This window comes from Grus americana, unplaced genomic scaffold (assembly GCF_028858705.1).
Source record: "Grus americana isolate bGruAme1 unplaced genomic scaffold, bGruAme1.mat scaffold_82, whole genome shotgun sequence".
NCBI lineage: Eukaryota > Metazoa > Chordata > Aves > Gruiformes > Gruidae > Grus > Grus americana.
Window position 1 is genome coordinate 479483 of NW_026562023.1, and position 13265 is coordinate 492747.

Genomic DNA, 13265 nt, shown 5'->3' on the forward strand with positions numbered 1-13265 from the left:
ACACCCAGAGGGTATGACTCCTCATTTGCACAGCCTCCAGGTCACACAAAAGCTGGATAGATTGTGAATTAGAAATGGGTCAAATAAAGACATTTCTTTGTGGAAAGCATTCAGATAAGTAAAACAAAAAACAAATAACCCAAACTTCACACGCCCCCCCACAAACCCCCTTCCCCCAAGACCAAAATGATCATAAAAAAAACTTCCAGAAGACTGGCTGGGCCTGTAATGAGATATATTATGAATATTCTGAAGAAGAAAACAGGCAGTTTATTGTTTCTGGAAAGCATCCAGTCATTAGTTTCCTGAGGGCATCCTTGATCTCATGGTTCCTCATGCTGTAGATGAGGGGGTTCATGGCTGGAGGCACCGCTGAGTACAGAACAGCCACCACCAGGTCCAGAGATGGGGAGGAGATGGAGGGGGGTTTCAGGTAGGCAAACATGGCAGTGCTGATAAACAAGGAGACCACGGCCAGGTGAGGGAGGCACGTGGAAAAGGCTTTGTGCCGTCCCTGCTCAGAGGGGATCCTCAGCACAGCCCTGAAGATCTGCACATAGGACACCACAATGAAAACAAAACACCCAAATCCTAAACAGACACTAACCACAAGAAGCCCAACTTCCCTGAGGTAGGCATCTGAGCAGGAGAGCTTGAGGATCTGGGGGATTTCACAGAAGAACTGGTCCACAGCATTGCCATGGCAGAGGGGTAGGGAAAATGTATTGGCTGTGTGCAGCAGGGCATAGAGAAACCCACTGCCCCAGGCAGCTGCTGCCATGTGGGCACAAGCTCTGCTGCCCAGGAGGGTCCCGTAGTGCAGGGGTTTGCAGATGGCAACGTAGCGGTCATAGGCCATGACAGTGAGAAGAGAATACTCTGCTGAAATGAAAAAAAGAAACAGAAAGAGCTGTGCAGCACATCCTGCGTAGGAAATTGCCCTGGTGTCCCAGAGGGAATTGGCCATGGCTTTGGGGAGAGTGGTGGAGATGGATCCCAGGTCGAGGAGGGAGAGGTTGAGGAGGAAGAAGTACATGGGGGTGTGGAGGTGGTGGTCACAGGCTATGGCAGTGATGATGAGGCCGTTTCCCAGGAGGGCAGCCAGGTAGATGCCCAGGAAGAGCCAGAAGTGCAAGAGCTGCAGCTCCCGTGTGTCTGCGAATGCCAGCAGGAGGAACTCAGTGATGGAGCTGCCGTTGGCCATCTGCGGCTGCTGCTCACAGAGGTCTGTGCATGGAGGAAAAGACAGTGAAGAGTTTGAATAGAGCTCAACCTACTGCATTTCTCATAGAAACCTCCCAAAGTGCTTTACCCCTTTCAGGAAGACCTTTGGCAGGTGTCTTTGCTACATTCAGGTTGGTGCTGCTTGTGGGTGCCATAGGAGCAGGGAGCTCTTCTGGGGGCTCTGGAGGACTTTGTCCCGCTTACAGCAAGAGCTAAACAGGAACATAGGGTGATATCAGGTTAAGTCCAGTCATAATTGCAAAGAGCTTTTCAGGATTGTTGGTCCCAGTACACCCGACTGCAGAGTAGAGCTGTGGGCATTTCCGTTTGCTTACTTTGTTCTGTTTGCCTATCCACACCCGAGGGATTTTTTAAAGGCATAAACCCTTGGCATTTCTTCTGCGCTCCAGGGGAAACCTTGTGGGTTCTGAGAGACAAAGGAACTGCTCCTCAATACAGAGTGAAGAGAGTCGATCTGTCCATCAGCCCTGGTCTCGGCTGGCCTGCGCTGGCACCTCTTTGAGCTGGAGGACGATTGCACCCAGATGTTCCTCTGAGAAGAAACTGGACACTGGAGGATCTCAGCTCTCCCCTCCTAGGCAGGGACACAGAGGGCTCATTGCAGCTGCCTGTCTTCTCCATGGGACTGCTAGGTGACACAGAGATGCCATGGGAGAGCTAGGCCCTTTTGGAGGGCAGCCTGCAGCCAAGCAGGACCCACTCCCACCCATTCCCCCCAAGAAAATACCTGAATGTCATAAACATGAGGGGTCCTGCAGGAAGAGTAAGCTCACTCCTGGCCCCATACACTGCAGTGCCCAGAGCCCCAAACATTAGGAGAGGACGCGGATGCTTTTCCTCCATGGATCCATCTGCATGAGACAACATGCAGCACTGGTGTCTGAGCTGCACCCTAGTCCTCGCCCCTCACACCAGCGATTAACGGGGAAGAACAAGGGCAGCAGGGACAAGAGGGGAAAATGCCAAAGTACTCCTGCCAAGGGAGTCAGGAGAGGGAGACACAGCTGGACGCTTGAGTGTTTCTCCTCTTCGGTGGTTGGGCCGCTGGGAAGGAAACGCATGATCAAGTCCCTGTGACATTAAGGGTGGGAATATCTGCTGGGTGGGAGAGGAGACCAGGGAGTTGCTCTGGGGAAAGTGTCTGCACTGCAGGGCATGGCAGGGAGATGCCAAATGCCCCCTCCGTGGCATTTCTGGGAGCAGCTCCCTCTCACTCCCTGCCCATGTCACCACTGCCTGGAGCTGTCCCTGCTGGGACCCTTTTCTCTGCCCCCAAGTCTCCTCCCTGCCAGTGCTCACAGCTCTCATCCCACCCGCTGTGTGCTCGGCTCTTCCCTACAGACCCCTCCTGGCAGCAGGGCACCGGCCAGAGAAACCTCTGTGTGTGCAGGGGCTAAGGAGCAGCTCAGACAAGTGCTGAAGTGATCCCGGAGTCGCTCTGGGGGACGCATCTGCCCCCGTGGGTTCGAAGGGGGCTGGGGCACCTCACTCCCATGCAGACCCCTGCCTAGCAGAGCTTCAAGGGTCACTGTCTGAAACTCCCCCAACCCCACAGAGCCCACGAGCAGGAGCAGGAGCAGCACAGACAGGCGGGAAGAGGAGGAGCAGCACCACAAACAGAAGGAAAGGCACTTAAGACAGTCGTCACCTTCACCAGCCGTGCAGGCAGCCTCCCAGACAGCGATGCTGCAAGGCAGTCACGCTCAGCCCCTGTGCTGCACAGAGAAAAATGGGCACAGGGCTGGAGAGAGGCACCGCTGCTCTGCTGGAGCTCTGGCTGCAGAGGGGGCAGCTGATGCCTTGTGCCCCACGGCCACGAGGGCAGAGACTTTGCTGGGTCAGACAGGAGGCAAGGGGGCTTGCTCAGAGGAAGGGGTCTGCACTGGAGGGGGTGACAGGGAACTTTCCCAATTCTCCTTCCCATGACATTGCCTTCTCAGTTTCATCTTCTTCCCTGCCCACCCCTCGGCTTCCTGGTCCTTTTCAACCTGCTGCTTTGCCCCACAATGTTTTCCTCACAGGAAATTCTGAGAGACCCCATCCCACCGTTGGTGCACTCAGTGTTGCCCTACAGAAAACTCTCCCCATGAGGGCACCGCCTAGAGACATCTCCCTGCTTCCGACGGGTAAAGAGCAGGTCAGACGAACCGTGATGTTGCCAGCCAAGGTGATGCTGGTGATGCCTGCAGGCTGAGGGGTAGGCGAATGCATTTTCTGAGGTTCCTAGAAGACCTTCTGATCATGCCACGTAATGGTTAAGAATCTCAGTCACTTCTCAAATGTGAGCAGCTCCGTTTCCCTTCATACCCCCAAAGCATGAAATTGAAGCCTGAGGGAAGCACCTTTGTTTCCAGATAGCCCCTGCCTGGACCCTCCAGCCCTGGGAGGATCTGGAGCTGTGAGCGGCCCTGATCCATGCAGCAGCCTCTGAACAGCAGAAGGACCCTGCCCTGTCATGCCCTGCCGGGTGTCGCTCCTTGCACCCAGACCTTCTCCCCACAGCACCGTGGGGAGCTCCCCAGAAAACCTGAGTGCTGCTCCTCGCAGGCAGCACAGTCCCTGTCCTGGCACAGAGCCCCCCTGGGCTGCAAGGACCCTGCCTGGAGCCCAGGGCAGCCCCACACCCAGCCTGGCACCCCTGCAGCCATCGCTGGGAGGAGGGACCCATCATGCCCTGTCCCTCTGAGGATGCAGCAGGGAAGCCCTGCTCTGGAGCAGATCCTTCTCCTCCACACCTGAAAAGCCAGGAGAGCCATCCTGACAGGTCCTATCAGTTGTGGCATGGGCCAGGTCTAGGAGACACTTCCAGGCACTCGTCTGCATTGCCCTGCAGCCAGAGACTTACCGTGTCAAGGGCTGGGAAGATTTCTTTCCCCGGTGAGCTCCCACACCAGAAGTCTTTCACCTTCTCTCGTTCCTCTTGTCTGCTCTCAGTGCCTGCAGGCAGTGTCCTCAGCCCTGCTGCGCTTTGCAGAGGAGCTGCTCCTGGGCAGAGCTGTCTCTCTGCAGCGCTGCCCGCTTGCCAGGAGCTCCCTCCATCCCAGGAACCCAGCCCAGCTCAGCAGCAGAGGACCAGCCCAAGGCAGCACTTCCTCTGTCCCCCCACGCCCCCCAGGCTCTCTTAAGGTGTCCCTGGGTCTCCAGAGGAACCTGCTGTGAAACAGGCTGAAGGAATCACTGATGTTCCCTCCCACAGCTGGGGAGAAACACTTTCCGGCAGAGTCTTTCCTCCTAATAAAAAAAAGAGTTGGGCATAAGAATCTCCTTTCCTTGTGTCGGCATTAGACCGGACACCCAGGTAGGGACAGCGAGGGCTCTCCTTTACCCCTGCTGAGGGAAGGGACTCAGCTGACTCAGTTGAGGCATCTCATCCTTGGTTTGCAGTCCTGGGGCTGGAAGGGGACTCAGCTCTCACCTATGGCTCCCACAAAGCCTCAGGAGGTGGGATTCTTCTTGCCTCAGGTCAGGTGGGCACCAAATAGGCACCTGCTGCCTGGGAGCTGCTTGTCTCAGTTCCCATGGGAATTACTGGAGATGGAGGCCAGGAGTCACCTGTTCAGACTCAAACACCTGGTGACATCTGAGGTGTCAGGCGTGGTCCAAGATATGTGCAGGGAACTGCAAGCTCCAATGGAGCCGTTCATAGAGACAGGGCAGTATCTGGAGGCATGGTCTTGGAGCTTAGAGGGGAATACCTTTGGCCAACAGCAGATGCCCACATTTTGGACAACTGAACTTTTCCCTACTCCTTACGTCCAGGGCAGCCTACTGAGGTAGTCAGGGGGCCAGAAGGAGTCTTTGCCATAGCCATCAGCCATCTTCTGCATCAGCTGTAGATACTAGATCACCTTTGACTGTAATGGCAGATGTCTCATGGACATCCCTACGTTGCCCAAGCCAATTCAGGGCAGCTACTCAACAGCCAAACACAGGCCTGCAGTGCTATGATGTGAGATGCCGGGGCCCTCCAGCACAAGTGCATGTGGCTGGCAGGGACCGCACGGGACCTACAGGAAAGGCATCTGCGTCCAGAGTGGGTGTGAGACAGACACTCCAGATGGCATGTCCGATTGCATCAGTTTCTGTTGGCCAGCTACTGAATCCCACCACTGCAATGAGACGGGGTCTGACCCAGCTCCATCCAGTTGATGCAGAAGTTCATGCACAGGAAGCATATCCCACTGGGATCTCCACTCATTTGCCTGCTCCCAAAGTCTGCTGGTTCTTCTTAAAGACGACCTCTTATTCACTCACTTGATGATACAAGCAAGGAACCGCCCAAGGATTTTCAGAGTTTTCCTGGATCACAGGATGTCCACACCCAAAGACATTTTCAGCAGCATCTGTCCTTCCTTGAGATCAGCTTCACCTCCACCACAGGCTCTCAGGGGCTGCAGAGACACCACGGAGAGCAAAGCCCTCTCCTGCCAGGACAGCAGAGACCAGCCCTGCTTGCCTCTGGCCTCGGGGAGAGAAGAGTTGCCTCTTTCTATGCCTTCACACTGACATCTGCCATCTCCTCCAGCATGTCTCTGGTCTCATGCAAAGCATGGGTCTTGGGTACTTGGTCCTGGGTTTGCCTGTGACAAGTCTGAGCTTCTCCCTGGTGCCACGGCTGAGGTGCTGCAGCCCAAACGTGCATCAATGGCCTCAGCCTGGGGCACAGACCGCTGGAGAGCCGGAGTCCCAAGTGCCACTATAGACTCTTGGCATTGATGGAGTAAATGGTGAGGGGTGGTGGGACAGCTCACAGTGGTGCTGCCATGGTGCGTACGGGCTTTTCAGGAGAGGCAGGCCGGGAAGATGGGGTGGGGGATGACCTCCGTCTGAAGGAGCTTGTTGTACGTATGGTGCTCCTCTACGGGATGTGCAACAGGTTGTGTGAGCCTTGTGGGTGAGGGTGAGAGGACAGGCCACTTAGTGTGGCATCCTGGTGGGAGATGAAGAACCTGCAACCAGGGTAAGGAAGTGGACTACGCCTTCATTAATTAAGCAACCCAAGGAAGTCTCCAGATGAATGACGCCAGGTCTTATTGGGGACTTGAATGACTCTGGCGCTCACTGGAAGGGGTGCACAGCAGGGTGCATATTGTCCAGCAGGCTTCTGGGTCTCCTGGGACAACTTCTTTGTACAGGTGCAAGGTGGGCCAACCAAGGTGATGCTGACCCGAATCCAGTCCCTGCAGAGGGAGGGCTGATCAGGGCTGTGAAAATGAGTGTGAGCCTGGGCTGTAGTGACCATGAAATCTCAGCTCACAAGGGGAATGAGAAAGGACTGCAGCAAAGTAGAGATGCTGGGTCTCTAGAGGAGAAGATTTTAGCCTCCTCAGGGGACTTTTGGGGGCAATCCCACAGTAGCAGCAGCAGCACTCAAGGGCAGCAGAGCTGCACTGAACTTCTGGTCTTTCAGGACACCACATTCCACACAAAACAACTGTCCGCATTAACACACAGGAAAACAACCGGGTATCTCAGGACAGAAACTTGGCTAAAAAGGGACCTCATGAAGAAGCTCCATAGAAAAAAGAAAGCATCCAAGAGGTGGATGCTGGGACTCAAGGAGGGATTTAGAAGTAGGGATGGTTTCCTGGAAGCTAAAGCTTCCCAGTGTAGACCCTTGCAAGGGCTACAGGGACACCAAAAGGAGCTGCTGCTGCTGCTGCTTCAGGAACAGTTAAGAAACAAAGAGAACGAGTGGCCACTGCTGAATTTAGTAAGAGCAGGTGTTGATAGATCTGAGTTCTCTGTGTCCTTCTTGCCTTCGTCTCCTCCAGAAAGGTCTCTGAGGCTTTTCTACCTGGAGCAGGACTCTGGAGGAGAACAACCGCTGGTGAATTTGGATTAAGTCAGGAGTTACCTGAGGAAGCTCAATCCTTACCAGTCTGTGGGAGTGAAGGGGCAGCATCCCAGGGAGCTGAGAGCGCAGGCCGATGCCACAGGGAGGCCACTCTCCATCATCTTGGAAAGGACATGGAGACTGGGGGAAGTCCCTGCCAACCGGCAGCACCCAAACGCTGCATGTACTTTCTGAAAAAGACCCAAAGGATGAGCAGGGGAACTAAAGGCTGTCCCCAGAGCACGTGCACTTGGATCCCATTTCTGGGGAGCATTAAGAGAAGGTGACTGGATTTACCCATGGTAGACTGTGCCTGCCCATCTTTTTTGCTTTCTGTGATGGAAGGACAGGATTGGTGGATGCGGGGAGAGCAGCGCTTGCCCCTTACCTCAAAGTCAGCAAGGCTTTCAGCATCATTCCCCACGCTGTTCTGGTGTCCCAGTAAGGTCATTATGGTCTACATAGATGAACAGGTAGATGGTCAAAAAGACAGTTGGACTTTCAGGCTTGGATGGGTGTGGTCAAGGCGTGCTACTGTGCCTGGATGTGTCTATCTAACAGGGTCCTGCAGGTGTCTGTCCTGCAATCTGTCCCATTTAATGCCTTTTTAATGATGCAGAGAAGATGAGAGAGTATTTTTTCATATGATTTCTAGATGACAGAGCGCTTTGAGGAGAGCAGACACTACACTGGGGGACAGGGCTGCCGTCCCAAGGGACCTAGACAGGCTGGAGGCACAGAGGTAACCTCGCGATATGCAGTCAGGACAAATCCAAAGTCCTGCTCGTGAGGTGGACTGAGCCCCTGCAAAGCCAGAGGCCTGTGACTGCCGAGGTATAGGAAGCAGCTCTGCAGGAAAGGCTGTGGTGGTCTTTGGGTTACAGTAGGCAAACCATGAGCCGTTCAGCAAAGGCCAACAGCACCCTGGGCTGTATGAGCAGGAGCACAGTCAGTGGCAGTGATTATCATCTTCCTCTACTCAGCACACGTTAGACCGCATCCAGAACACTTTAGCATGTTTTGATGCACTGTAATGCCAGAGAGACATTGGCCAACTGGAGCCAGTTCAGTGGAGGGCCAGAAAGATGGTCATGGCTAGAGCACCTGCCCTGTTAGGAGGGGCTGAGGGAGCTGGACTTGTTCAGACTGGAGAACGGAGGGCTTTTGGGGGAGGATGGAACAGCCTTGCACTGCCTCGGTGCAGTTTCCAAGAAGACATTGCGGTGCAAGGCACAAGGACAAGAGGCAACGGGCAACAAGAGAGGCTCAGGCTTGATATAGGGAGAAATTTTTGACACATGAGGCAAATCAGACCTGGGAAGACCTTTTGAAGAGAGTTTAGACTGCCTCCATCCCTGGAAGTTTCAAAGAGACATCTGGATAAAGCCACGAGCAACCTGGTGTGACCCTGCTTTGAGCACAATGTTGGTCTATAGACATCTTGCAAGGCCACTTCCAGCCTGAATGGAGCTTTTGTCCCTTCCCCTTCATGTTGTCAACATTAGGGAAAGCACTCCGTACAGCTATTTATGTTTGACGGTGCTTTTCTAGACAGTCTTTAGCACCTAAAAAGGGAATCACACAATATCAGAACACTTTCAAAAACCACACTTGGTAGCAAAAATAACCTGAATTAAACCTTATCTATGAAGACAAAATCCAGCTGTGTATGGACTGAAAAAACAGTGAGTATCCTCTCTCATTTCATCCTTCTCTTCTGACCACTTGTTCAGGCTTTTAGAAGACAGGAAGTTTACAAAGTTGAAATTCCTGGGTGCCCATGAGTGAATTCTCACCCTCAGCTTCAGCTGAATCCTTTCTACTTGGGCAACAGTGAAAGGCACAAGCTGTTTTGGTATGTGGGCAGATGCCCGATCCTCGACCCACCACAGGAGGGTCCAAAATAAGAAAATCACGGCCAATGGGGAAAGGTTAGCAGGTGTGCTGAGAAAAAGGATGTCATCAGGGCTGTGTGGGGTTCCTGTGATGCAGCCCTTTGCTTATTTTGTACTCTCTGTGGAGTTCCTGAGATGGTTGCTGGGGTATTTTCTTCCTTGGGCAGCAAATCCATGAAATAAGTGCCCCCTTTCATCACCTGTAGTGTCATGCAATTGCTCACATTGCTGTTTTGATAGAGGATCGGGCAATCAGAAATGTCCTAACATGGAGACAAGGATATGGTGGGAAATGGTGTTGAAAGCCCTAAGGAACTCCAGGTAAATGAACCCCGCTGCTGCTCCCGTATCAAGAAATGCAGTCCTTTCATCTTAGCAAGGAATGAGGACAGTCAAGTGTGATCTGCCCTGGGTTCATCCAGTCACCCTCTCTTTCAGATACACAGAAACCAAATCCAAAGGCATGTTCCATGCCACACAGACAACACAGGCTGACCTCACTATGATATCAGCTGGCTCCCTCAACACCCTTGGATACAGCCCTGCCAGTTCTGTGGACTGTTAATACTTGATCAAGTAACCCCTGGCTTGGTCCACATCCACTGCTGGTGTTTCTCCTCCAGAGTCCTGCTTCAAGGCACAAAGTCCTTGGAGACCTTGTTGGTGAAGACAGAGGCAAAGAGGACAAAGAGCACCTCAGACAGTTCTGCATCTTCTCTGGCAAAATTCAGCAGTGCCCACACATTAATTTTGTTGATTCTCCTTGAACTGTAACTTCAATACTAACAGCTCATCTTGATGCCCTTGGACATCCAAGCAAGTATCAACTCCACAGGAGCCTTGTCTTTCCTAAAGCCCTCCCTGTTTCTAAATTCCTCCTTTGAAGTGAGGTCCTCTATCCACACCCTCCGTGCTTCCCTTTTTCGATGGAGCATCCCGACAAGGTGCCTGTTTAGCCAAGCTGCTGTCCTGAGACGTCCACTTGTTTGCTGGAGTGTCGGCATGGACGCTTTATGTGCTTAGAGGATGCTGCCCCTGAAAAGCCGTTGCACTGAATGCTGCTCCCCTTGAGTGATACTGCCCACTGAACGTTCCCGGAATGGGCCAAACTCTGCCACTCTGCGACCTGGCATCTGCGCTCTGCTCCTCTCCTTCCTCACTCCCCTTGGGAGCTGAGACTCCAGCATTTCTTAGCTATGAGAGCCAAGGCTGACAAGGATGAGACAGCTTTTCAGATCCAGGTGAGCATCACGTTTCTTGGCACATCTGGCAGCTGTGCTGAAAAGCCGATGCAAAGAACCTCCAGACACCAAAAGCAGCATTTGCACAGTGCTGTCCTGTGAATGTCAGGGGGTGGTGGGTTGACTTTTGGCCACCAGGTGCCCACCCAGCCTCCCTCTCTCATCCCCACCTCATTCTTCACTCTCCTTGGTGCCTCCAGGGTTCTTTCTCTCTTACAGCTGCTGCACACTGGGTTTTACCCTTTCTGCAAGAGGTTATCACAGAGATGCCACTGCAATTGCTTATTGGCTCAGCTTTGGGCAGTGGCTGGTCCATTTTGGGGCAGCTGAGAGTGGCTCTCTCCGACATGGAGTCAGCTCTTGATCGCTCCTCACCTAAGCCTGCCATAACTGTCAATGAAGGTCTGGTGGAGAAGGGAGAGAGCCTTAGCTCTCCCAATGGCAATGACTCCGTTTGCTCAGAGGAATACCTCTATAAGCTGTCCTGGCCATACTGAGCAGGGACAGGCTTCATTATTCTAAATGTGGGCATCTACTGTCACTTCAGCTGGCCAAAGGAAAGTCCCACCAGCCTCCAAACAATGAACCAAGATGCTGCCCTGTCCTTCTGAATCGCTCCATCAGGGCTCAGAGTTACCTGCACATGTCTTGCACACCCTCTGGTACCCCAGATGTCACCTGTGGTTTCCATGGGTACAGGAGGGACAGGAAATGTCTCCCTTTGAGTGTCTGGGTATTCTGTCCATAGTGGGACAAGAAGAGGGGATTCTTTGACCTAACTCTGCCTCTTCCCCAGCTCAGGGCAGAAATATCGGTAATGACTTCAGGTTTTTTCACAGCAGGTTCCTCTGGAGCCCCAGGGACATTCTCTGAGGGAGCCCAGAGGGGGCAGAGAAAGTGCTGCCTTGGGCTGGTCCTCTGCTGCTGAGCTGGGCTGGGCTCCTGGGATGGAGGGAGCTCATGGCAAGCGGGCAGCGCTGCAGAGAGACAGCTCTGCCCAGGAGCAGCTCCTCTGCAAAGCGCAGCAGGGCTGAGGACACTGCCTGCAGGCACTGAGAGCAGACAAGAGGAACGAGAGAAGTTAAAGGCAGTCTGGGCTGGGAGGACAAGTGAGAGCTCACCAGGGGAGAAATCTTCACAGCCCTTGACACGGTAAGTCTCTGGCTGCAGGGCAATGCAGATGAGTGCCTGGAAGCCTGTACTAGACCTGGCCCGTGCCACCTCTCATAGGACCTGTCCTGATGGCTCTCCTTGCTTTTCTCAGGTGTGGAGGAGGAGGACGTGCTCCAGAGCAGGGCTTCCCTGCTGCACCATCAGAGGCAGAAGGCAAGACAGCTCCCTTGTCTTGACGATGGCTGCAGGGCTGTGAAGGTGGCTGTGCAACCAGGGTTGTCCAGGTCTGTCCTTCCGAGCAGGGTCCCTGCACCCCCGGGGACTGTGTGCTGGCGCAGGGACTCTGCTGCCTGCCAGGGAAAGGGAAAGGGAAAGGGAAAGGGAAAGGGAAAGGGAAAGGGAAAGGGAAAGGGAAAGGGAAAGGGAAAGCTGTGGGTGGAAGGAGAAAGCCCCAGCATGGCAGGGCAGGGTATGGTCCTTCTGCTGTCGAGAGAGTGCTGCATGGGTCAGGGCTTCTCACAGCTTCAGCTCTCCCTCGGGACATTTCTAAGGGGACTTCTCAAGAAGCCCACCAGGTTAGTGGCTCCTGGAAAGAGAAGGGCTTTCCTGAATCTTTGTCTGGTTGTCTGGGGTTGGCACTGGAGATCAAACTTCCTGTTTCTGCTTAGAAGAAGGCTTTGCGACTCCTAGACTCTTAGCCTGAGAGACAAGTAACTCTGGGAGAAGCACCTCAAAGCGCTGTTCCCAGCTGCCTCCAGCCAACGCAGCAGCAACAACTTGCCCTTCGCAGCCCCATCAGGTTTCTGAGATCTGGTCTTTAGCCCCTGCAGAGGCAGAGAGGCCCCTGGGCAGTGCCCTGCCCCTGGGAGGTGTTTGCAGGCAGAGGTGAGCACACAGCAGGAGGGATGGGGTTTGTGAGCACTGACAGGGAGTTGGGCTGGGGACAGGGAGGTGGCGGCTCCTGGCAGGAGCAGCTCCAAGCAGCAGAGACACAGGCAGGGAGTGAGAGGGAGCTGCTGCCCGAAACGCTGGGGAGGGGGATGTGGGCACCTCCCTGCTGTCCCTGCACTGCAGACACCTTCCCCTGAGCAACTCCTCCCTGGTCTCCTTTCCCAGCCTCAGCAGAGCCTCTGCCCTCAAGCCCATGGGCTCTCGGGCGTGCATTGCCTCTGGAGCAGCCAGAGCCCAGAGAAGGACAAACCCCTGATGTCCAGCAGTCTTGGTGTGTCCCTCCTCCCTTGGCAGCAGCATGGTGGCATGTCACTGCCCACCCCTCCTGCCTGTGCTGCCCTTCCGCTCACCCTTGGATTTGCCTTCTCGGTGCCCAAGAGGGTGGGGGCTGCGGTGGCAGGTTCATCTCCTGTTGGGACAGCGACCCTTCGGGTCCTGCTATGCAGATGTGTCTATGGCAGCAAAGTGCCCAAGTCTCCTCCGGGCAACCTCAGGACCTTCAGCTGTTTCCCTGGGGTGTCCTGCTGGGCTGCAGGGTGCCCTCCAGAAGGGCACAGCTCTCCCATAGTATCTCTGTGCTCGCAAGGATCCCCATGGAGAAGACACCTCAGTGCTAAGGCTGTAGAAATGCTTCTGGGCAGCTGAACGTGGGCAGATGGAATGAACTCTTTGTGTTCCTGTTTGGAAGGGGAGAGATGAGATCCTCCTCAGGTACCCTGAGAAGAGGTGAGGACTCTGTCAATCTGCTTGGTGAACCTGGATTTCTTTGCTCTCAGCAGCAGCCTTTTTCTTTTCAGAGGAACACCTGGGGTGATCATCCTCCAGCTCCAAGCTGCCAGCACAGGGCAGCTGAGAACAGGGCTGATGGGCAGAGCAGCTCTCCTCTCTCAGCACTGTGGGGGAAAGTCCCTTTGCCTCGCAGGACCCACAAGATTTCACTTGGAGTGCCTTAGAAATGTCAGGGATTTCCTCCATCCCAAACCA

At 54.2% G+C, this 13265-nt stretch overlaps 1 protein-coding gene across 1 annotated transcript; it reads right to left on the reverse strand.

The window, feature by feature from the left end:
- Positions 1-238: 238 nt before the first annotated feature.
- LOC129201187 (olfactory receptor 14A16-like) lies at positions 239-1234 on the reverse strand. Its single transcript, XM_054812337.1, has one exon. The coding sequence runs from the start codon at positions 1202-1204 to the stop codon at positions 239-241; it is 966 nt and encodes a 321-aa protein (XP_054668312.1). The 5' UTR covers positions 1205-1234.
- Between the last annotated feature and the right edge of the window lie 12031 nt (positions 1235-13265).

Bases quoted from the DNA above. Each gene is read 5' to 3' on its own strand.
- LOC129201187 (XM_054812337.1), bottom strand. From the start codon at position 1,204: ATGGCCAACGGCAGCTCCATCACTGAGTTCCTCCTGCTGGCATTCGCA.